The following is a 24,508-nucleotide window of genomic DNA, read 5'->3' on the forward strand; positions in this document are numbered from 1 at the left end:
CTGGGAACACTGGGCTTCATGGGTCTGGGAACACTGAGCTTAATGGGTCTGGGAACACTGAGCTTCATGGATCTGGGAACACTGGGCTTCATGGGTCTGGGAACACTGGGCTTCATGGGTCTGGGAACACTGGGCTTCATGGGTCTGGGAACACTGGGCTTAATGGGTCTGGGAACACTGGGCTAAATGGGTCTGGGAACACTGGGCTTCATGGGTCCCGAAACACTGGGCTTCATGGGTCTGGGAACACTGAGCTTCATGGGTCTGGGAACACTGAGCCTCATGGGTCTGGGAACAATGGGCTTCATGGGTCTGGGAACACTGGGCTAAATGGGTCTGGGAACACTGGGCTTCATGGGTCTGGAAACACTTGGCTTCATGGGTCTGGGAACACTGGGCTAAATGGGTCTGGGAACAATGGGCTTCATGGGTCTGGGAACACTTGGCTTCATGGGTCTGGGAACACTGGGCTTCATGGGTCTGGGAACACTTGGCTTAATGGGTCTGGGAACAATGGGCTTCATGGGTCTGGGAACACTGGGCTGCATGGGTCTGGGAACACAGGGCTTCATGGGTCTGGGAACACTGGGCTTAATGGGTCTGGGAACACTGGGCTTCATTTGTCTGGGAACACTGGGCTTAATGGGTCTGGGAACACTGGGCTTAATGGGTCTGGGAACACTGGGCTTCATGGTTCTGGGAACACTGGGCTTCATGGGTCTGGGAACACTGAGCTTCATGGGTCTGGGAACACTGGGCTTCATGGGTCTGGGAACACTGGGCTTCATGAGTCTGGGAACACTGGGCTTCATGGATCTGGGAACACTGGGCTTCATGGGTCTGGGAACACTGGGCTTCATGGGTCTGGGAACACTGAGTTTCATGGGTCTGGGAACACTGGGCTTCATGGGTCTGGTAACACTGGGCGTTATGGGTCTGGGAACACTGGGCTTCATGGGTCTGGGAACACTGGGCTTAATGGGTCTGGGAACACTGAGCTTCATGGATCTGGGAACACTGGGCTTCATGGGTCTGGGAACACTGGGCTTCATGGGTCTGGGAACACTGGGCTTCATGGGTCTGAGAACTCTGGGCTTAATGGGTCTGGGAACACTGGGCTAAATGGGTCTGGGAACACTGGGCTTCATGGGTCCCGAAACACTGGGCTTCATCGGTCTGGGAACACTGAGCTTCATGGGTCTGGGAACACTGAGCCTCATGGGTCTGGGAACAATGGGCTTCATGGGTCTGGGAACACTGGGCTAAATGGGTCTGGGAACACTGGGCTTCATAGGTCTGGAAACACTTGGCTTCATGGGTCTGGGAACACTGGGCTAAATGGGTCTGGGAACAATGGGCTTCATGGGTCTGGGAACACTGAGCTTCATGGGTCTGGGAACACTTGGCTTCATGGGTCTGGGAACACTGGGCTTCATGGGTCTGGGAACACTGGGCTTAATGGGTCTGGTAACACTGGGCTTCATGGGTCTGGGAACACTGGGCTTCATGGGTCTGGGAACACTGGGCTTCATGGGTCTGGGAACACTGAGCTTCATGGGTCTGGGAACATTGGGCTTCATGGGTCTGGGAACACTGGGCTTCATGGGTCTGGGAACAATGGGCTTCATGGGTCTGGGAACACTGGGCTTCATGTGTTTGGGAACACAGGGCTTCATGGGTCTGGGAACACTGGGCTTAATGGGTCTGGGAACACTGGGCTTCATTGGTCTGGGAACACTGGGCTTAATGGGTCTGGGAACACTGGGCTTAATGGGTCTGGGAACACTGGGCTTCATGAGTCTGGGAACACAGGGCTTAATGGGTCTGGGAACACTGGGCTTCATGGGTCTGGGAACACTGGGCCTAATGGGTCTGGGAACACTGGGCTAAAAGGGTCTGGGAACAATGGGCTTCATGGGTCTGGCAACACTTGGCTTCATGGGTCTGGGAACAATGGGCTTCATGGGTCTGGGAACACTGGGCTTAATGGGTCTGGGAACAATGGGCTTCATGGGTCTGGGAACACTGGGCTTCATGGATCTGGGAACACTGGGCTTCATGGGTCTGGGAACACTGGGCTTCATGGGTCCGGGAACACTGAGCTTCATGGGTTTGGGAACACTGAGCTTCATGGGTCTGGGAACACTGGGCTTCATGGGTCTGGGAACACTGAGTTTAATGGGTCTGGGAACACTGGGCTTCATGGATCTGGGAACACTGGGCTTAATGGGTCTGGGAACACTGGGCTTCATGGGTCTGGGAACACTGAGCTTCATGGGTCTGGGAACACTTGGCTTCATGGGTCTGGGAACACTGGGCTTAATGGGTCTGTGAACACTGGGCTTAATGGGTCTGGGAACACTGGGCTTCATGGGTCTGGGAACACTGAGCTTAATGGGTCTGAAAACACTGGGCTTCATGGGTCTGGGAACACTGGGCTTCATGGGTCTGGGAACACTGGGCTTCATGGGTCTGGGAACACTGAGCTTCATGTGTCTGGGAACATTTGGCTTCATGGGTCTGGGAACACTGGGCTTCATGGGTCTGGGAACATTTGGCTTCATGGGTCTGGGAACACTGAGCTTCATGGGTCTGGGAACATTGGGCTTCATGGGTCTGGGAACACTGAGCTTCATGGGTCTGGGAACATTGGGCTTCATGGGTCTGGGAACACTGGGCTTCATGGGTCTGGGAACACTGGGCTTCATGGATCTGGGAACACTGTGCTTCATGGGTCTGGGAACACTGGGCTTCATGGGTCGGGGAACACTGAGCTTCATGGCTTTGGGAACACTGAGCTTCATGGGTCTGGGAACACTGGGCTTCATGGGTCTGGGAACACTGAGTTTAATGGGTCTGGGAACACTGGGCTTCATGGGTCTGGGAACACTGGGCTTAATGGGTCTGGGAACACTGGGCTTCATGGGTCTGGGAAATTGAGCTTCATGGGTCTGGGAACACTGGACTTCATGGGTCTGGGAACACTGGGCTTCATGGGCCTGGGAACACTGGGCTTCATGGGTCTGAGAACACTGGGCTTCATGGGTCTGGGAACACTGAGCTTCATGGGTCTGGGAACACTGGGTTTCATGGGTTTGGGAACACAGAGCTTCATGGGTCTGGGAACACTGGGCTTCATGGGTCTGGGAACACTGAGCTTCATGGGTCTAGGAACACTGGGCTTAATGGGTCTGGGAACACTGGTCTTCATGGGTCTGGGAACACTGGGCTTCATGGGTCTGAGAACACTGGGCTTCATGGGTCTGAGAACACTGAGCTTCATGGGTCTGGGAACACTGAGCTTCATGGGTCTGGGAACACTGGGCTTCATGGGTCTGGGAACACTGAGCTGCATGGGTCTGGGAACACTGGGCTTCATGGGTCTGGGAACACTGGGCTTCATCGGTCTGGGAACACTGAGCTTCATGGGTCTGGGAACACTGGGCTTCATGGGTCTGGGAACACTGGGCTTCATGGGTCTGGGAACACTGAGCTTCATGGGTCTGGGAACACTGGGCTTCATGGGTCTGGTAACACTGGGCGTTATGGGTCTGGGAACACTGGGCTTCATGGGTCTGGGAACACTGGGCTTAATGGGTCTGGGAACACTGAGCTTCATGGATCTGGGAACACTGGGCTTCATGGGTCTGGGAACACTGGGCTTCATGTGGGCTTCATGGGTCTGGGAACACTGGGCTTAATGGGTCTGGGAACACTGGGCTAAATGGGTCTGGGAACACTGGGCTTCATGGGTTCCGAAACACTGGGCTTCATGGGTCTGGGAACACTGAGCTTCATGGGTCTGGGAACACTGAGCCTCATGGGTCTGGGAACAATGGGCTTCATGGGTCTGGGAACACTGGGCTAAATGGGTCTGGGAACACTGGGCTTCATGGGTCTGGAAACACTTGGCTTCATGGGTCTGGGAACACTGGGCTAAATGGGTCTGGGAACAATGGGCTTCATGGGTCTGGGAACACTTGGCTTCATGGGTCTGGGAACACTGGGCTTCATGGGTCTGGGAACACTTGGCTTAATGGGTCTGGGAACAATGGGCTTCATGGGTCTGGGAACACTGGGCTTCATGGGTCTGGGAACACAGGGCTTCATGGGTCTGGGAACACTGGGCTTAATGAGTCTGGGAACACTGGGCTTCATTGGTCTGGGGACACTGGGCTTAATGGGTCTGGGAACACTGGGCTAAATGGGTCTGGGAACATTGGGCTTCATGGGTCTGGGAACACTGGGCTTCATGGGTCTGGGAACACTGAGCTTCATGGGTCTGGGAACACTGGGCTTCATGGGTCTGGGAACACTGGGCTTCATGGGTCTGGGAACACTGGGCTTCATGGATCTGGGAACACTGGGCTTCATGGGTCTGGGAACACTGGGCTTCATGGGTCTGGGAACACTGAGTTTCATGGGTTTGGGAACACTGGGCTTCATGGGTCTGGTAACACTGGGCGTTATGGGTCTGGGAACACTGGGCTTCATGGGTCTGGGAACTGGGCTTAATGGGTCTGGGAACACTAAGCTTCATGGATCTGGGAACACTGGGCTTCATGGGTCTGGGAACACTGGGCTTCATGGGTCTGGGAACACTGGGCTTCATGGGTCTGAGAACTCTGGGCTTAATGGGTCTGGGAACACTGGGCTAAATGGGTCTGGGAACACTTGGCTTCATGGGTCCCGAAACACTGGGCTTCATCGGTCTGGGAACACTGAGCTTCATGGGTCTGGGAACACTGAGCCTCATGGGTCTGGGAACAATGGGCTTCATGGGTCTGGGAACACTGGGCTAAATGGGTCTGGGAACACTGGGCTTCATGGGTCTGGAAACACTTGGCTTCATGGGTCTGGGAACACTGTGCTAAATGGGTCTGGGAACAATGGGCTTCATGGGTCTGGGAACACTGAGCTTCATGGGTCTGGGAACACTTGGCTTCATGGGTCTGGGAACACTGGGCTTCATGGGTCTGGGAACACTGGGCTTAATGGGTCTGGTAACACTGGGCTTCATGGGTCTGGGAACACTGGGCTTCATGGGTCTGGAAACACTGGGCTTCATGGGTCTGGGAACACTGGGCTTCATGGGTCTGGGAACACTGGGCTTCATGGGTCTGGGAACACTGGGCTTCATGGGTCTGGGAACACTGGGCTTCATGGGTCTGGGAACACTGAGCTTCATGGGTCTGGGAACACTGGGCTTCATGGGTGTGGGAACACTGAGCTTCATGGGTTTGGGAACACTGAGCTTCATGGGTCTGGGAACACTGAGCTTCATGGGTCTGGGAACACTAGGCTTCATGGGTCTGGGAACACTGGGCTTAATGGGTCTGGGAACAATGGGCTTCATGGGTCTGGGAACACTGGGTTTCATGGGTTTGGGAACAGAGGGCTTCATGGGTCTGGGAACACTGGGCTTAATGGGTCTGGGAACACTGGGCTTCATTGGTCTGGGAACACTGGGCTTAATGGGTCTGGGAACACTGGGCTTAATGGGTCTGGGAACACTGGGCTTCATGAGTTTCGGAACACAGGGCTTAATGGGTCTGGGACCACTGGGCTTCATGGGTCTGGGAACACTGGGCTTAATGGGTCTGGGAACACTGGGCTAAAAGGGTCTGGGAACAATGGGCTTCATGGGTCTGGGAACACTTGGCTTCATGGGTCTGGGAACACTGGGCTTCATGGGTCTGGGAACACTGGGCTTAATGGGTCTGGGAACAATGGGCTTCATGGGTCTGGGAACACTGGGCTTCATGGATCTGGGAACACTGGTCTTCATGGGTCTGGGAACACTGGGCTTCATGGGTTGGGGAACACTGAGCTTCATGGGTTTGGGAACACTGAACTTCATGGGTCTGGGAACACTGGGCTTCATTGGTCTGGGAACACTGAGTTTAATGGGTCTGGGAACACTGGGCTTCATGGGTCTGGGAACACTGGGCTTAATGGGTCTGGGAACACTGGGCTTCATGGGTCTGGGAAACTGAGCTTCATGGGTCTGGGAACACTGGGCTTCATGGGTCTGGGAACACTGGGCTTCATGGGTCTGGTAACACTGGGCGTTATGGGTCTGGGAACACTGGGCTTCATGGGTCTGGGAACACTGGGCTTAATGGGTCTGGGAACACTGAGCTTCATGGATCTGGGAACACTGGGCTTCATGGGTCTGGGAACACTGTGCTTCATGGGTCTGGGAACACTGGGCTTCATGGGTCTGGGAACACTGGGCTTAATGGGTCTGGGAACACTGGGCTAAATGGGTCTGGGAACACTGGGCTTCATGGGTCCCGAAACACTGGGCTTCATAGGTCTGGGAACACTGAGCTTCATGGGTCTGGGAACACTGAGCCTCATGGGTCTGGAAACAATGGGCTTCATGGGTCTGGGAACACTGGGCTAAATGGGTCTGGGAACACTGGGCTTCATGGGTCTGGAAACACTTGGCTTCATGGGTCTGGGAACACTGTGCTAAATGGGTCTGGGAACAATGGGCTTCATGGGTCTGGGAACACTGAGCTTCATGGGTCTGGGAACACTTGGCTTCATGGGTCTGGGAACACTGGGCTTCATGGGTCTGGGAACACTGGGCTTCATGGGTCTGGGAACACTGGGCTTCATGGATCTGGGAACACTGGGCTTCATGGGTCTGGGAACACTGGGCTTCATGGGTCTGGGAACACTGAGTTTCATGGGTTTGGGAACACTGGGCTTCATGGGTCTGGTAACACTGGGCGTTATGGGTCTGGGAACACTGGGCTTCATGGGTCTGGGAACTGGGCTTAATGGGTCTGGGAACACTAAGCTTCATGGATCTGGGAACACTGGGCTTCATGGGTCTGGGAACACTGGGCTTCATGGGTCTGGGAACACTGGGCTTCATGGGTCTGAGAACTCTGGGCTTAATGGGTCTGGGAACACTGGGCTAAATGGGTCTGGGAACACTTGGCTTCATGGGTCCAGAAACACCGGGCTTCATCGGTCTGGGAACACTGAGCTTCATGGGTCTGGGAACACTGAGCCTCATGGGTCTGGGAACAATGGGCTTCATGGGTCTGGGAACACTGGGCTAAATGGGTCTGGGAACACTGGGCTTCATGGGTCTGGAAACACTTGGCTTCATGGGTCTGGGAACACTGTGCTAAATGGGTCTGGGAACAATGGGCTTCATGGGTCTGGGAACACTGAGCTTCATGGGTCTGGGAACACTTGGCTTCATGGGTCTGGGAACACTGGGCTTCATGGGTCTGGGAACACTGGGCTTAATGGGTCTGGTAACACTGGGCTTCATGGGTCTGGGAACACTGGGCTTCATGGGTCTGGAAACACTGGGCTTCATGGGTCTGGGAACACTGGGCTTCATGGGTCTGGGAACACTGGGCTTCATGGGTCTGGGAACACTGGGCTTCATGGGTCTGGGAACACTGGGCTTCATGGGTCTGGGAACACTGAGCTTCATGGGTCTGGGAACACTGGGCTTCATGGGTGTGGGAACACTGAGCTTCATGGGTTTGGGAACACTGAGCTTCATGGGTCTGGGAACACTGAGCTTCATGGGTCTGGGAACACTAGGCTTCATGGGTCTGGGAACACTGGGCTTAATGGGTCTGGGAACAATGGGCTTCATGGGTCTGGGAACACTGGGTTTCATGGGTTTGGGAACACAGGGCTTCATGGGTCTGGGAACACTGGGCTTAATGGGTCTGGGAACACTGGGCTTCATTGGTCTGGGAACACTGGGCTTAATAGGTCTGGGAACACTGGGCTTAATGGGTCTGGGAACACTGGGCTTCATGAGTCTGGGAACACAGGGCTTAATGGGTCTGGGACCACTGGGCTTCATGGGTCTGGGAACACTGGGCTTAATGGGTCTGGGAACACTGGGCTAAAAGGGTATGGGAACAATGGGCTTCATGGGTCTGGGAACACTTGGCTTCATGGGTCTGGGAACACTGGGCTTCATGGGTCTGGGAACACTGGGCTTAATGGGTCTGGGAACAATGGGCTTCATGGGTCTGGGAACACTGGGCTTCATGGATCTGGGAACACTGGTCTTCATGGGTCTGGGAACACTGGGCTTCATGGGTTGGGGAACACTGAGCTTCATGGGTTTGGGAACACTGAACTTCATGGGTCTGGGAACACTGGGCTTCATGGGTCTGGGAACACTGAGTTTAATGGGTCTGGGAACACTGGGCTTCATGGGTCTGGGAACACTGGGCTTAATGGGTCTGGGAACACTGGGCTTCATGGGTCTGGGAAACTGAGCTTCATGGGTCTGGGAACACTGGGCTTCATGGGTCTGGGTACACTGGGCTTCATGGGTCTGGTAACACTGGGCGTTATGGGTCTGGGAACACTGGGCTTCATGGGTCTGGGAACACTGGGCTTAATGGGTCTGGGAACACTGAGCTTCATGGATCTGGGAACACTGGGCTTCATGGGTCTGGGAACACTGTGCTTCATGGGTCTGGGAACACTGGGCTTCATGGGTCTGGGAACACTGGGCTTAATGGGTCTGGGAACACTGGGCTAAATGGGTCTGGGAACACTGGGCTTCATGGGTCCCGAAACACTGGGCTTCATAGGTCTGGGAACACTGAGCTTCATGGGTCTGGGAACACTGAGCCTCATGGGTCTGGGAACAATGGGCTTCATGGGTCTGGGAACACTGGGCTAAATGGGTCTGGGAACACTGGGCTTCATGGGTCTGGAAACACTTGGCTTCATGGGTCTGGGAACACTGGGCTAAATGGGTCTGGGAACAATGGGCTTCATGGGTCTGGGAACACATGGCTTCATAGGTCTGGGAACACTGGGCTTCATGGGTTTGGGAACACTGGGCTTAATGGGTCTGGGAACAATGGGCTTCATGGGTCTGGGAACACTGGGCTTCATGGGTCTGGGAACACAGGGCTTCATGGGTCTGGGAACACTGGGCTTAATGGGTCTGGGAACACTGGGCTTCATTGGTCTGGGAACACTGGGCTTAATGGGTCTGGGAACACTGGGCTTAATGGGTCTGGGAACACTGGGCTTCATGGGTCTGGGAACACTGGGCTTCATGGGTCTGGGAACACAGAGCTTCATGGGTCTGTGAACACTGGGCTTCATGGGTCTGGGAACACTGGGCTTCATGGGTCTGGGAACACTGGGCTTCATGGATCTGGGAACACTGGGCTTCATGGGTCTGGGAACACTGGGCTTCATGGGTCTGGGAACACTGAGTTTCATGGGTCTGGGAACACTGGGCTTCATGGGTCTGGTAACACTGGGCGTTATGGGTCTGGGAACACTGGGCTTCATGGGTCTGGGAACACTGGGCTTAATGGGTCTGGGAACACTGAGCTTCATGGATCTGGGAACACTGGGCTTCATGGGTCTGGGAACACTGGGCTTCATGGGTCTGGGAACACTGGGCTTCATGGGTCTGAGAACACTGGGCTTAATGGGTCTGGGAACACTGGGCTAAATGGGTCTGGGAACACTGGGCTTCATGGGTCCCGAAACACTGGGCTTCATCGGTCTGGGAACACTGAGCTTCATGGGTCTGGGAACACTGAGCCTCATGGGTCTGGGAACAATGGGCTTCATGGGTCTGGGAACACTGGGCTAAATGGGTCTGGGAACACTGGGCTTCATGGGTCTGGAAACACTTGGCTTCATGGGTCTGGGAACACTGGGCTAAATGGGTCTGGGAACAATGGGCTTCATGGGTCTGGGAACACTGAGCTTCATGGGTTTGGGAACACTTGGCTTCATGGGTCTGGGAACACTGGGCTTCATGGGTCTGGGAACACTGGGCTTAATGGGTCTGGTAACACTGGGCTTCATGGGTCTGGGAACACTGGGCTTCATGGGTCTGGAAACACTGGGCTTCATGGGTCTGGGAACACTGGGCTTCATGGGTCTGGGAACACTGGGCTTCATGGGTCTGGGAACACTGGGCTTCATGGGTCTGGGAACACTGGGCTTCATGGGTCTGGGAACACTGAGCTTCATGGGTCTGGGAACACTGGGCTTCATGGGTCTGGGAACACTGAGCTTCATGGGTTTGGGAACACTGAGCTTCATGGGTCTGGGAACACTGAGCTTCATGGGTCTGGGAACACTAGGCTTCATGGGTCTGGGAACACTGGGCTTAATGGGTCTGGGAACAATGGGCTTTATGGGTCTGGGAACACTGGGCTTCATGGGTTGGGAACACAGGGCTTCATGGGTCTGGGAACACTGGGCTTAATGGGTCTGGGAACACTGGGCTTCATGGGTCTGGGAACACTGGGCTTAATGGGTCTGGGAACACTGGGCTTAATGGGTCTGGGAACACTGGGCTTCATGAGTCTGGGAACACAGGGCTTAATGGGTCTGGGAACACAGGGCTTCATGGGTCTGGGAACACTGGGCTTCATGGGTCTGGGAACACTGGGCTTCATGGGTCTGGGAACACTGGGCTTCATGAGTCTGGGAACACTGGGCTTCATGGGTCTGGGAACACTGGACTTCATGCAAATAAAGCTTCGTCCCAGATAAGCCTGCAAAGTCCACACAGGCTTATCAGGGATGACACCTTTCACCTAAAATTGAATTTTGTTAAGGAAATACTTCTTTATACAAAAATATCCACAAAAGTGGCTAGTGTTATCCCTCATGAGCCTGTGCAAACTGCACAGGCTAATCTGTAACAAAACTTTACACACATGCATTCAAAGCTGTTAGGCTGTTTTACATACTTAAGATGTACAAATGTATGGGGCTGTTATTTTATATGAGTGTATTGGTATGATATTTTTTAATAAGCTTGAGCCATTATTTACTGTTTTACTTAACAGCAAAATTGTTCATTTGATGAGAAGCCAACTAAGTTTAGACAGTTTTTGAATTAATTTTGTTTTTTTAAATGGTTTTAGCACAAATATATACACATTCATTTTGTTTTTAAGGTGGTATTTGCATCTATGATACAAAGTTTGGGCTACAGAAGTCATGGCAACCATTTGTAGAGAAACCGCAGTGCAAACAAAAGGTAAGTGCATGTTTCACTGTAAATGAACAAAAACTGTCACGTGACCACAAAAGTCAACTTCAGTAGTCATTTTATGACAACAATATGTCGTGCATTAATTTATAACATCAATCTTAACTTGTTATATCTAATTTAAATCTAAATTAGCGTAAATTATATTGTTTCACATGTTTTTATTAAATTAAACGCCTGCATTTTTTCGTCTACTGCCGTTTGCATATTTTCGCTACTGACGTTTGCCATTCCTTAACGTACTACTGACGTTTGCCATATTTATTTTCACTCTTTAAACGTTTATTTATTATCCGGTAGATATTTTTGTTTGTTTATGCATAGACATATGTAATATATGTTCATCCGGTAAAGCATAGACAGTTCTGTGATAGTTAATTTTCGAGAACACTGAACACTCTTTGTAATTTTACTACTGACGTTTGCTTCTTAAATGAAAATTTGCGCCGAAGTGTTCTCGAAAACCAGAGCAACACACAAAACGCGTGATATACCGATCGAAAGCTATATGCATGCCATATTGCCTGCACTAGGTCGTATGAGAGTCAGAGGATGATCAGCAAAGATATTGGGAAAAAACCTACCTTGCGCGGCTGTTTGTTGTCATAAAATGACTACTGACGTTGACTTTTGTGATCACATGACAGTTTTTGTTCATTCACAGTGATGTTTGCATAAAATGTCTTGATACTTAGCTATGATAATTGAAGAATTTCTTGTGCATTTATACTAAATATGTGTCTGATAAACAAAGAATTGTATAGATTCAAATCCAGCATGCATAAATCAAGTCAGAAGTAAGCATGGTATTATTCTCCATGTTGAATACACAAAACATCAACTTTGTGCCAGATTTTCTTTCATTTAAAATCCATCATGCAAAAATGAATCTTATGCCATATGCAATCTTGCAGGCTCGTCAGAAGCTATGCTTTCTATTATAAAGTCATGCAACTTTTTCTGGTATAATTAGAGAACTGGGTAGTTCCTGGCCAGACTGCGTGACTGTGCATGCTGATCAGGAGCCTCACTGGCTGCATATGGAATAAGATTAGACCCATTATCGCATGACGCAAATCATTTAATAAAAGAAACAGCTGTCTCATACTTGACCCTCGGTGTATCTGGTGACTTCAGATGGTGCGTGTTGGTGATCGGCTGTTTGTCCCGTGTGGTACGACGTTGTACAGCTACCAGTATGAGGTCCAGCCCTCTACCCTGTCCAGCCTCCTGGGGCAGAGCAACCTAGTGGAGCAGGAAGGCGGGGCACAGGTACCTGGGCACTACCACTGGAACCCTTATAAAAAGGTAAATACTGTGCCTTGAACTGGGAAAACTAGACTTATTGCATGTGCCCTGAGTACCATCCCTGATTAAGGTGTTTCCGCTTCAGGGCTCAACATTAACAGTTGTCCTAATGTACCTGGCAAGTAAAAGTTGGGTCCGGGCAAATTATTTTATAATCTTGTTGTCGCCCAGGCAAGTGCAAAAAAGAACAAAGAGCATTTAATTTAGACTTTAATTAGACTTTTATTGCTGTTATAGTTTTGTTAAATGTGCAAAAATAAAGAAAGATTTTGTGGTGTATCATGTTGATCTTTATTAAAAAATATGAGGTTTACAGTTGATGTGATATTTCATGTTTTGGCAAGTGGCTTTATGTTCAGGGCAAGTGGATTTTCTTAGTACTTGCACGGCAGGGCAAGTTGGGTTTTAGGTTAATGTTGAGCCCTGCGTTTTTATGTAATGTTATTTTTAAAGGAAGTCTCTTCTAAACAAAGGTTAAGGGGTAAAGTGGGATATCTGATAAGCCCGGCTGGCTTACCTGGGATTTCACTTTACACACATGCATTAAGCCCAGTTTTCCCAGAACAAGGCTCATATTAAGGATCCTGGCTCTATGCACGGATGGATAGGTGTAACATTGTTGTATCTCTATAACTTTTCTGTGTTTACTATATCCATATTATACAATAATTTACCCTGAAAATCATTTCAGCTCTCTAAATCCTGAAGACAAACCTTTCAACTGTTTTGCAGAATTATCAAAAAAGAATGTGTTTCATCAAAGAAATAATAGTATTTAACATTCTGTTAAAGATAGAATGGATGCTTTGTGTATTGCTTATTTTTCTTTCAGTCAAAACTTGAAGTAGAAAGTCCAGACCAGTTGGTGGAAGTGTATTATTCTGTCATTAATAAAGCATCTGTAAGTATAAACTTTTAATAAGGTTGTCTTACATTCACATCAAATATTTCTCTTAAGAGTGCTTAATAGAAACTTAACATGTTCTCACATATGAGTGGTTAAAAAAATCATAATTGAAGCATTTTTGAGCTCTTTGAATTGAAAAGTGGTGCAAGGGTATTATCTTAGTTTGTTACAAAGTTCTATTGAGTTTTTATGCTCCCCCAAAAAAGTTTGAAGTTCCTTCCGTACTTCTCTTCTTCCGTCACACTTTTGTTACCGTTTCTCATAGCACCTTCAATACTTTACCGATCTCTTTCATATATTGCATGTAGGTACCTTGCATTGACCTCTACCTTTTGATGAGGTTTGAAGTCACTGGGTCAAGGTCACCGAGGCTAATAATAACATACTTTTTCCGTCACACTTTTGTTACCATTTCTCATAGCACTTTTAATACTTTACTGATCTCTTTCATATTTGGCATGTAGGTACCTTGCATGGACCTCTACCTTTCGATGAGGTTTGAGGTCACTGGGGTCAAGGTCAAGGTCACCGAGGCTAATAATATACTATTTCTCATAGCACCTTCAATACTTTACTGATCTCTTTCATATTTGGCAAGTAGGTACCTTGTATGGACCTCTACCTTTTGATGAGGTTTGAGGTCACTGGGGTCAAGGTCAAGGTCACAGAGGCTAATAATATACTTTTTCCATCACACTTTGTTTACAGTTTCTCATAGCGCCTTCAATACTTAACTGATCTCTTTCATATTTGGCATGTAGGTACCTTGCATGTAACTCTACCTTTTGATGAGGTTTGAGGTCACTGGGTCAAGGTCAAGGTCACTGAGGCTAATAATAATATACTTTTTCCGTCACACTTTTGATACCGTTTCTCATGTCACCTTCAATACTTTACCGATCTCTTTCATATTTGGCATGTAGGTACCTTGCATGGATCTCTACCTTTTGATGAGGTTTGAGGTCACTTGGGTCAAGGTCACCAAGGCTAATAATATACTTTTTCTGTCACACTTTTTATTACAGTTTCTCATAGCACCTTCAATACTTTACCAATCTCTATCATATTTGGCATGTAGGTACCTTGCATGGACCTCTACCTTAAGATGAGGTTTGAGGTCACTGGGGTCAAGGTCACAGAGGCTAATAATAGAATTTTCTGTCACACTTTTTTACAGTTTTTCATAGTACCTTCAATGCTTTACCGATCTTTTTCATATTTGGCATGAAGGTACCTTGCATGGACCTCTACCTTTTGATGAGGTTTGAGGTCACTGGGGTCAAGGTCACAGAGGCTAATAATATATTTTTCCTTCACACTTTTGTTACAGTTTCTCATAGCACCTTCAATACTTTACAGATCTCTTTCATATTTGGCATGTAGGTGCCTTGCATGGACCTCTACCTTTTGATGAGGTTTGAGGTCACTGGGTCAAGGTCAAGGTCACAGAGGCTAATAATAGATTTTCCCGTCACACTTTTATACAGTTCCTTATAGCACTTTCAATACTTTACCAAGATCTTTCATATTTGGCATGTAGGTACCTTGCATGGACCTCTACCTTTTGATGAGGTTTGAGGTCACTGGGGTCAAGGTCACAGAGGCTAATAGAAGATTTTTTTAGGTGGTTATTAACACATAGATTGACAAAGCGCATCATCAAGGAGCATCCATCAGATTCACTGATATTCTTGTTTTTGCATATATATAACATAACTTTTTTTGGCATAATGTATGTTCTTTGGTATTATAATGGAACATTTGCATTATTTCAGAAATACCCAGAATTCAGTTCCAAATTTTTAACACTCCTGGGTCATCTCAAACAAGGTAGGAACCAGCACTGGATAATGAGTGGTCACATGACCAGTCTGGTGCGGAGGATTCTGGGAGAGAGGAAGTTCTGGGCCAAACATGAACTGGAGCAGTTGATCTCAAATGGCTTTATTCCTGTTGGGTACGTCTCGCTCTAAAAGGACTTATATTCAGCTATTTATTCTAAGTTAACTAAGTATATCACATATTTGTAAAGCTGTCCTGAAATATTTTATGCTCATCAACTCTTTGAATAAATTGGGTCAGATTTATAGTTATTGCCTTCAAAATACATTTAATTTTTCATTATTTTTCGTGTGATTTTGGTATAACTTCGTATTACGTCTGGGACCGCGCATATGTTCACTTTCTAAACTATTTTCATTTAAAACGTTAGTAAAACGTCGAAACCTGGATTGCACTTCTCTGTACTTAAACAACAAAACTACAGTTATAATACAACCGGCAACATGTTTGAATTAAATTTAATTTCCCACACTTCAAATTTTAAAGAAGTTTTTAGGGTCTTACATAGTTCTTCTAGATGACATTGAAAATACAAGTTTGCTCTTTTAACTTTTTGTTTAATTTGTGAATGATTTCCATGCAGTCATAACAATTCCTACTTTTATATTGCTCGATATAATTTTTTTGTCAATCAAATTCAAGATCGCCAACTGGCAGACATCTTAGATTTGTTAAATATTGGGCTGAGAATAGTATTGCACTTTTCATAAAACATAAAGTTAATGATATTGGAACATTATTATAATTGTAAATATATAGTGAGTCCATGCATTTCAGTATGGTCAACTAACAGACATATTAGTTTATAAAAAAAAATAAGATAAAAGTGCTGCACTTTGCTTTTTTTGTAAAAAATATAGAGAGCCATATTGGCACACTTAAATATTTATGCAAAGCACTGGGAAAATGGTGATTAAATGGGTGTGCCTAAAATTTAGCCCCAGATAAGCCTGTGCAGTCAGCAAAGGTTAATCAGGAATGACACTTTGTTTAAAGGAAGTCTCTGCTTAGCAAAAAACCAGCTAAGACGGAAAGTGTCGTCCCTGATTAACCTCTGGAGACTGCACAGGCTAATCTGGGAAGACGCTTAATGCAAATGCACAAGTCCCATCTTCCAAGAGAGCAGCTTATTATGCTCTGACAAAGGCGGAGGGATTTACAATTGGCGTGGTCCGTCTGTCTGTCACAAACTTTTCGTGGCTATATCTCAGAAACTATATAAGATATCAACATGAAACTTCAATGTTGTATAGATATCAATGAGGAGGAGTGCCATGCACAAGAACCATAACCCTACACTTTCTTCTATAAGAGTTATTGCCCTTTGTGGTTTGTTGTATGATGAAATCTTTTCAGGGCTATACCTCAAATATGCTACATAATTTTAACATGAACCTTTCTTAATTCATAGATATCAATGAGGAGAATTGCAATGCATAAAAAGAATTCCCCTATGCTTTATTAGGATTTTACCGTTAAGCAAGGAATGTGCACCCATCCATGAATACATTTTTTTTAGGGGGTTGGGGATATCAATTCAACGAATTTTCTTATTTTCTGTATGATCGTCCCTCATTTCCCCCAAACGGTCAAACTGGTCAAGGGATTGATGATGATTGATGATGATACATATGGTGACCCCTTTGTTTCTACTGTAGTGTTCTGTGTGAGCTATGTTTTATATGTATGCATATTCAAGGCTTTTTCCCCATCTTAATGAAGATTTTTGTGAAAAACCAGTTACAACCTTTTCAAAATTGTGAAAAAAATTAGCTGTAAACTGCACAAAATTGCTTTAAAAAAAGTGGCAAACTTTGTTTAATTATGAAAATTTGAGTCGCAAACTTCTTGAAATTGTGAAGATTTGGTGCTTTTTTTAAAACGTCCATACCTAAGAAGAAAAAAACCCTTATAAAGCAACCTCTATGTGTCCACTGTAGTGTGCTTGGGGAGCTGATAAGCCGACTGGCTGAGAGGTCTGAGGTGGAGCTGGTCTTCATGGCACTTGGTCACCTCGGAAACATACCAGAGAAATGTCTGTGTCAGGCGTTGTCTTTCTTCTTACAGTAAGTGTCCAGAATTACACTTGATAACATTAGTGGTTGAAAATGTACTGTATAAATTAAATATTAAAATCAAATTATTATTTGGAGGTGTATTATAATTATATTGTTACTTCTTCAAGATTGTGTAAATGTAGAGCTTGCTAGCAGTAGATATAGCGCTCCAATCATTGTTAAGTGCATGGGCCTTGGTTTGTGACTTGGCTTGTGCGTGCAATGCAATTTTATGTAATTTCTCAATGTATCTTGCAAGTTATAAATAAATTACTATGAATATCCACCTGGACATCTACATTCCTTAAAGACCTGTGGTCCTATTCAACTTATATATCAGTGCCCAAATATTTGCATCACTTCATATATCATCAGGCAATTTTACATTAACTTTGTAAAAACATTTAACCCGTGGAGAGGTGTGGCGCTCATAAAACCTGTGGCCCAAGCTCAAAGGAGACCACTCAAGAATCTTAAAGGAAAATTCTCAACGAACTTCAATTTGTTAATCTTCAGGCAATTAAAAAATACAAGTCACACCTTTTCAGTGTGTGGCGATGGAATGTTGCTTGCAAGTCTGTGTCCTGAGCTCAAATGTCCTGGGCCTGTATGCACCAACTTATTCTTAGACTTAAGAATAAAGGATAGCATTATATCAAAGAAAACAACTGCAGGGTCTGAATATGAACAGGCTACAAATGTTTATGAGATGAATAATTGGTTGTAAAAGAAGAATTGTTTATTAAGATATGTTAAATTATATGTCCTATTTTACTGAATTATGCTTGTACATGTATAACTGTATAGTTTTAAACCCGGTATGCACGATTTTGTCAAATATTTATGAATTTATATAAAATGTGTAAAAAACTTATTTTACATATATTTAAATATAATTCAAAACTAGAAATGGCGCGGCAGAGGCCGACGCGTATCCCCACGCCACATAATTGACCCAGGGGTGCCAAAGGGTTGGTAATGGGGCCATGCATAGTTGAGATTGACCGTATTGTCATAAGAGAAGTTCAGTATCAATAGAAGTGATTCGGTGTAGAAATGAAGAAATTATAGTAAAAGGCAATTTTGGGTGGGCGCCAGTGGCCTATGTGGGCGGGGCGCCCCAGGGTTGGTAATGGGGCCATGCATAGTTGAGATTGACTGTATTGTAATAAGAGAGGTTCAGTATCAATTTGAAGTGAATCAGTGTAGAAATAAGGAAATAATAGTAAAAGGCAATTTTGGGTGGGCGTGGCCTATGTGGGCGAGGCGCCCCAGGGTTGGTAATGGGGCCATGCATAGTTGAGATTAACCGTATTGTCATAAGAGAGGCTCAGTATCAATTTGAAGTGAATGGGTGTAGAAATGAAGAAGTTATAGTAAAAGGCAATTTTGGGTGGGCGTGGCCTATGTGGGTGGGGCACCCCAGGGTTGGTAATGGGGCCATGCATAGCTGAGATTGACCATATTGTCATAAGAGAGGTTCAGTATCAATTTGAAGTGAATCGGTGTTGAAATGAAGATATTATAGTAAAAGGCAATTTTGGGTGGGCGTGGCCTATGTGGGCGGGGCGCCCCAGGGTTGGTAATGAGGCCATGCATAGTTGAGATTGACTGTATTGTCATAAAAGAGGTTCAGTATCAATTTGAAGCAAATCGGTGAAGAAATTAAGAAATTATAGTAAAAGGCAATTTTGGGTGGGCGTGGCCTATGTGGGCGGGGCGCCCCAGGGTTGGTAACTGGGCCATGCATAGCCGAGATTGACCGTATTGTCATAAGAGAGGTTCAGTGTCAATTGGAAGTGAATCTGTGTAGAAATGAAGAAATTATAGTAAAAGGCAGTTTTGGGTGGGCGTGGCCTATGTGGGCGGGACGCCCTAGGGTTGGTAATGGGGCCATGCATAGCTGAGATTGACCATATTGTCAAAGAGAGGTTCAGTATCAATTTGAAGTGAATCGGTGTAGAAATTAAGAAATTATAGTACAAGGCAATTTTGGGTGGGCGTGGCCTATGTGGCTGGGGCGCCCCAGGGTTGGTAATGGGGCCATGCATAGTTGAGATTGACCGTATTGTCATAAGAGAGGCTCAGTATCAATTTAAAGTAAATCGGTGCAGAAATGAAAAAGTTAATGTAAAATAACATCAAAAAATGAGTGAAAATCTCTGACCCGGCCCAGCCCCAACCCCCATAACTTTTGACCAAGGGGTCAGATCATAATTCTGTCACTTTCACCGCCGCACATATGCTCATAGCTACCATGTATGTAAGTTTCAAGGTTCTAGTGCAAATAGTTTAGGAGGAGCAGGTGGCCAGGACGGACGGACAGACGCACATAACCACAATATCCCCACTTTTTCTCCGAAAAACGTGGGGATAATAAAAGTTAAGAAGAACATGTGTCGAAAAATGTGAAATGTGCCAGATATTTAATTCTGAAATTGAAAATGTCTGTACAGTCGAATTTGCCAGCATTTTTATCATGCATGTACAATGTGAATCTCAATTTAGTTTTACAGATCATTTTAATTTGCTGCAACGATATCTATTCATACGACACACAAACACTGACTCTGATCCTAATAAAAAGACAAATGCTTCAGTGATCGTAGGAAAATATATACAAAATATCTTCATCACAATCGGCTCAGGGAGCTAATTTGTCTTTGCTGCATTTTATGAAATTCGTCTTCAATGTATAGTTTTTCTTGCCTATTTTGTGTTATTGTAACATATGTTTATCAGTATATTACAATTGAACACATATAAAAATCGTGCATACCCGCTTTAAAAATATTATTAGTTATTTATTATGCCCCCCTTCGAAGAAGAGGGGGTATATTGTTTTGCACATGTCGGTCGGTCGATCCGTCCATCCGTCGGTCCATCCACCAGATGGTTTCCTAATGATAACTCAAGAATGCTTAGGCCTAGGATCATGAAACTTCATAGGTACATTGATCATGACTGGCAGATGACCACTATTGATTTTCAGGTCACTAGGTAAAAGGTCAAGGTCACAGTGACTTGAAATAGTAAAATGGTTTCCGGATGATAACTCAAGAATGCTTCGCTTAGGATCATGAAACTTCATAGGGTACATTGATCATGACTGGCAGATGACCCCTATTGATTTTCAGGTCACTAGGTCACAGGTCAAGGTCACAGTGACAAAAAACATATTCACACAATGGCTGCCACTACAACTGACAGCCCATATGGGGGGCATGCATGTTTTACAAACAGCCCTTGTTTTGAGACCTAATTCTAAGAGCTTTTGGGGGAGAATGGGCCCAGGTCATCTTATGTTAAAGAAAGCTACAGCATTAAGGGCATTCTTGGCAACAGGCTTGATGTGTGGCAGCAAAGCAATGAGCTCTTTAAGGTATTTTAATACATAACAGAGGTTATATGAAGAAAGTTCTATACATGTGGATTAACAATTTATACTAAAGCATGCTTGTTGTAGATGCGATTTGAGTGGTTCGACAAATGGTGAAGATGAATCACCTGATGATGAAGGTGATGTTGAACATGATGAAGACATGGAGGAGGGGGAAGGTGAGAGCAAGCAGGATGATATGGACACAGAGGCACACACAGTCAATGGAGAGGACCAAACCAATGGTGATGAAGGCGATGATGACAAACATGCGCATGGGGCAGACAAGGGTGGTCAGAAGAAAGGAAATCGTAATAGAAAAGTTATGGAAAAAGCAAGAGCAAGATTAGTGTATCCTTTTTATGTGGTTTGTGTTGTTTGCATTTTGAAACTGATTCAAAAGCTTTTATTGCGATTTCTTCAGTTTGTAATTGGTTATAAGTTGACCATTGTTTATATGTAGAATTATAAAAACACAAAGATAATAACAAAAAGGATGCTTTGCCAATTATTTTTAACCAGGTTTTCCGAAGGAAAAAACTGGTTATTAGATTGGCGAATGCGGGCGGGCTGGCTGGCTGGCTGGCTGGCTGGCTGGCGGGCTGGCTGGCGGGCGGGCGGAACAAGCTTGTCCGGGCCATAACTATGTCGTTCATTGTCAGATTTTAAAATCATTTGGCACATTTGTTCACCATCATTGGACGGTGTGTCGCGCGAAATAATTACGTCGATATCTCCAAGGTCAAGGTCACACTTTGAGGTCAAAGGTCAAAAATGGCCATAAATGAGCTTGTCCTGGCCATAACTATGTCATTCATTGTGAGATTTTAAAATCATTTGGCACATTTGTTCACCATCATGGGACGGTGTGTCACACGAAAGAATCACGTCAATATCTCCAATGTCAAGGTCGCCACGACTAAAAATAGATTTTTTTTATAAACAAACTTACAAACGGGGTTAATTTTGTTTGTTCATTTCAAAAGTTCAGTTTGAGTTTTCTCCCTTTATCAGATTTTTTTTTTACAATGAAAACCTGGTTTTGTGACAATTTTGTCCCTTGTTATTTCATATAAGTATTACATAGGTTTGGAACATTTTGTTAGATGAGAATACACATTGATTGTATTGACTTTCAAAGCAAGATTGAAACTTCCTTAATTCATTAGCAGTAATAAAGTTCTGAGTATGTCATATAGTGATGTCTTCCTACTAGAATGCCTCAGGAAAATAAGTTTTAAAGATGCATTGGTAAGAAACTACTTTTATTAGAATAAACAGTGATATTCAGTAGAAATTGATGCGGAAATCAATAATAAGCATATACATTTTGATTATTTGAATACACTTTTGTTTTCTTTGTGCTTGTTATAATCTGTTTTAATTTGAACGAAACAAATATTGGAATTGCCTGTTTATTGAACATCTTTGAGCAAACATTAAGGCCATTTATTATTTAATTAATGAAGTCTGAAGTATTTAGAATCAATACATTTGTTATGTACTAGAGAACATATTACTCAAACTTGACCATGTTTTAGAAGTGTCCTTCTTTATGAGCCTTTCATCGTGCTTATGAAGTTGTTTCTGAACAGGATGCACAAGGAATTTCTTTAATAAAATTTATTTATAATTGAACAATTAATCCCAAAAAGATGTTGATGTTTTTTGTAGATGTTATTGAAGTACCTGTGTTATTTACTGGAAACAATGCCAGTCTCTCAGGAGAAGAATCCAGAATATTTCAACCTAACTGCTAGTCAGGTTTGTGTTAAAATATAAATATCCTTGCTCTGGGGAAAAATATGTTTTATGCATGTGAGTAAAGTGTCGTCTCAGATTAGCCTTTGAAGTCAGCACAAGCTGATCAGGGAAGACCATTCCACATTTACAGTATTTTTCGTTTAAATCCTCTTTTTAGCAAAAATCCAGTTAATGTTTTAAGGGTCATTTCTGATTTGCCTGTGTGGACTGCAAAAGCTAATCTGGGATGACACTTTACACACATACATTAAGTCTTGTTTTCCCTGGGATGACACTTTACACACATACATTAAGCCTTGTTTTCCCTGGGATGACACTTTACACACATACATTAAGCCTTGTTTTTCCTGGGACGACACTTTACACACATACATTAAGCCTTGTTTTCCCTGGGACGACACTTTACACACATACATTAAGTCTTGTTTTCCCTGGGATGACACTTTACACACATACATTAAGCCTTGTTTTCCCTGGGATGACAACACACATACATTAAGCCTTGTTTTCCCTGGAACGACACTTTACACACATACATTATGCCTTGTTTTCCCTGGAACGACACTTTACACACATACATTAAGCCTTGTTTTCCTGGGATGACACTTTACACACATACATTAAGCCTTGTTTTCCCTGGGACGACACTTTACACACATACATTAAGCCTTGTTTTCCCTGGGACAACACTTTACACACATACATTAAGCCTTGTTTTCCCTGGGACGACACTTTACACACATACATTAAGCCTTGTTTTCCCTGGGATGACACTTAACACACATACATTAAGCCTTGTTTTCCTTGGAACGACACTTTACACACATATTAAGCCTTGTTTTCCCTGGGACGACACTTTACACACATACATTAAGCTTTTTTTTTCCTAGGACGACACTTTACACACATACATTAAGCCTTGTTTTCCCTGGGACAACACTTTACACACATACATTAAGCCTTGTTTTCCTGGGACGACACTTTACACACCTGCATTAAGCCTTGTTTTCCCTGGGACGTCACTTTACACACATGCATTAAGCCTTGCTTTCCCTGGGATGACACTTTACACACATACATTAAGCCTTGTTTTCCCTGGGACGACACTTCACACACATGCATTAAGCTTTGTTTTCCCTGGGACGACACTTTACACACATGCATTAAGCCTTGTTTTCCCTCGGACGACACTTTACACACATACATTAAGCCTTGTTTTCCCTGGGACGACACTTTACACACATACATTAAGCCTTGTTTTCCGTGGGACGACACTTCACACACATGCATTAAGCTTGTTGTCCTGGACGACACTTTACACACATGCATTAAGCCTGTTTTCCCTCGGACGACACTTTACACACATACATTAAGCCTTGTTTTCCCTGGGACGACACTTTACACACATACATTAGCCTTGTTTTCCGTGGACGACACTTAACACACATACATTAAACCTTGTTTTCCCTGGGACGACACTTTACAACACATGCATTAAGCCTTGCTTTCCCTGGGACAACACTTTACACACATGCATTAAGCCTTGTTTTCCCTGGGACAACACTTTACACACATGCATTAAGCCTTGTTTTCCCTGGGACAATACTTTACACACATACATTAAGCCTTGTTTTCCCTGGGACGACACTTTACACACATGCATTAAGCCTTGTTTTCCCTGGGATGACACTTTACAACACATGCATTAAGCCTTGTTTTCCCTGGGACGACACTTTACACACATGCATTAAGCCTTGTTTTCCCTGGAACGACACTTTACACACATGCATTAAGCCTTGTTTTCCCTGGGATGACACTTTACACACATGCATTAAGCCTTGTTTTCCCTGGGATGACAATTTACACACATACATTAAGCCTTGTTTTCCCTGGGACGACACTTTACACACATACATTAAGCCTTGTTTTCCCTGGGACGACACTTTACACACATACATTAAGCCTTGTTTTCCCTGGGACGACACTTTACACACATGCATTAAGCCTTGCTTTCCCTGGGACGACACTTTACACACATGCATTAAGCCTTGTTTTCCCTGTGACGACACTTTACACACATGCATTAAGTCTTGTTTTCCCCAGGGTAAGGCTCTTATAGTTTATAAAAAAACATTAAAATATTTAAAATGATCAATTCAGTTCTTGTTCCTTTGTAGGTTTTTGAAACTGCATTCCAGTTATCTTAATAT

At 45.2% G+C, this 24,508-nt stretch overlaps 1 protein-coding gene across 1 annotated transcript in view; it reads left to right on the forward strand.

Annotated features, from left to right (window-relative positions):
• Positions 1 to 22,298, forward strand: part of LOC127865999 (nucleolar protein 11-like) — a gene marked incomplete at its 3' end in the record, with an annotated part of 37,807 nt that extends 15,509 nt beyond the window's left edge. Inside the window, 8 exon segments of the mRNA XM_052406173.1 lie at positions 10,947 to 11,029; positions 12,179 to 12,349; positions 13,182 to 13,250; positions 15,032 to 15,213; positions 17,039 to 17,164; positions 20,622 to 20,885; positions 21,707 to 21,785; positions 22,209 to 22,298. Of these exon segments, the coding sequence (XP_052262133.1) occupies positions 10,947 to 11,029; positions 12,179 to 12,349; positions 13,182 to 13,250; positions 15,032 to 15,213; positions 17,039 to 17,164; positions 20,622 to 20,885; positions 21,707 to 21,785; positions 22,209 to 22,298 (1,064 nt within the window).
• Positions 22,299 to 24,508: the final 2,210 nt, after the last annotated feature.

Source organism: Dreissena polymorpha, chromosome 2 (genome assembly GCF_020536995.1).
Source record: "Dreissena polymorpha isolate Duluth1 chromosome 2, UMN_Dpol_1.0, whole genome shotgun sequence".
NCBI classification, from domain to species: Eukaryota; Metazoa; Mollusca; class Bivalvia; order Myida; family Dreissenidae; genus Dreissena; species Dreissena polymorpha.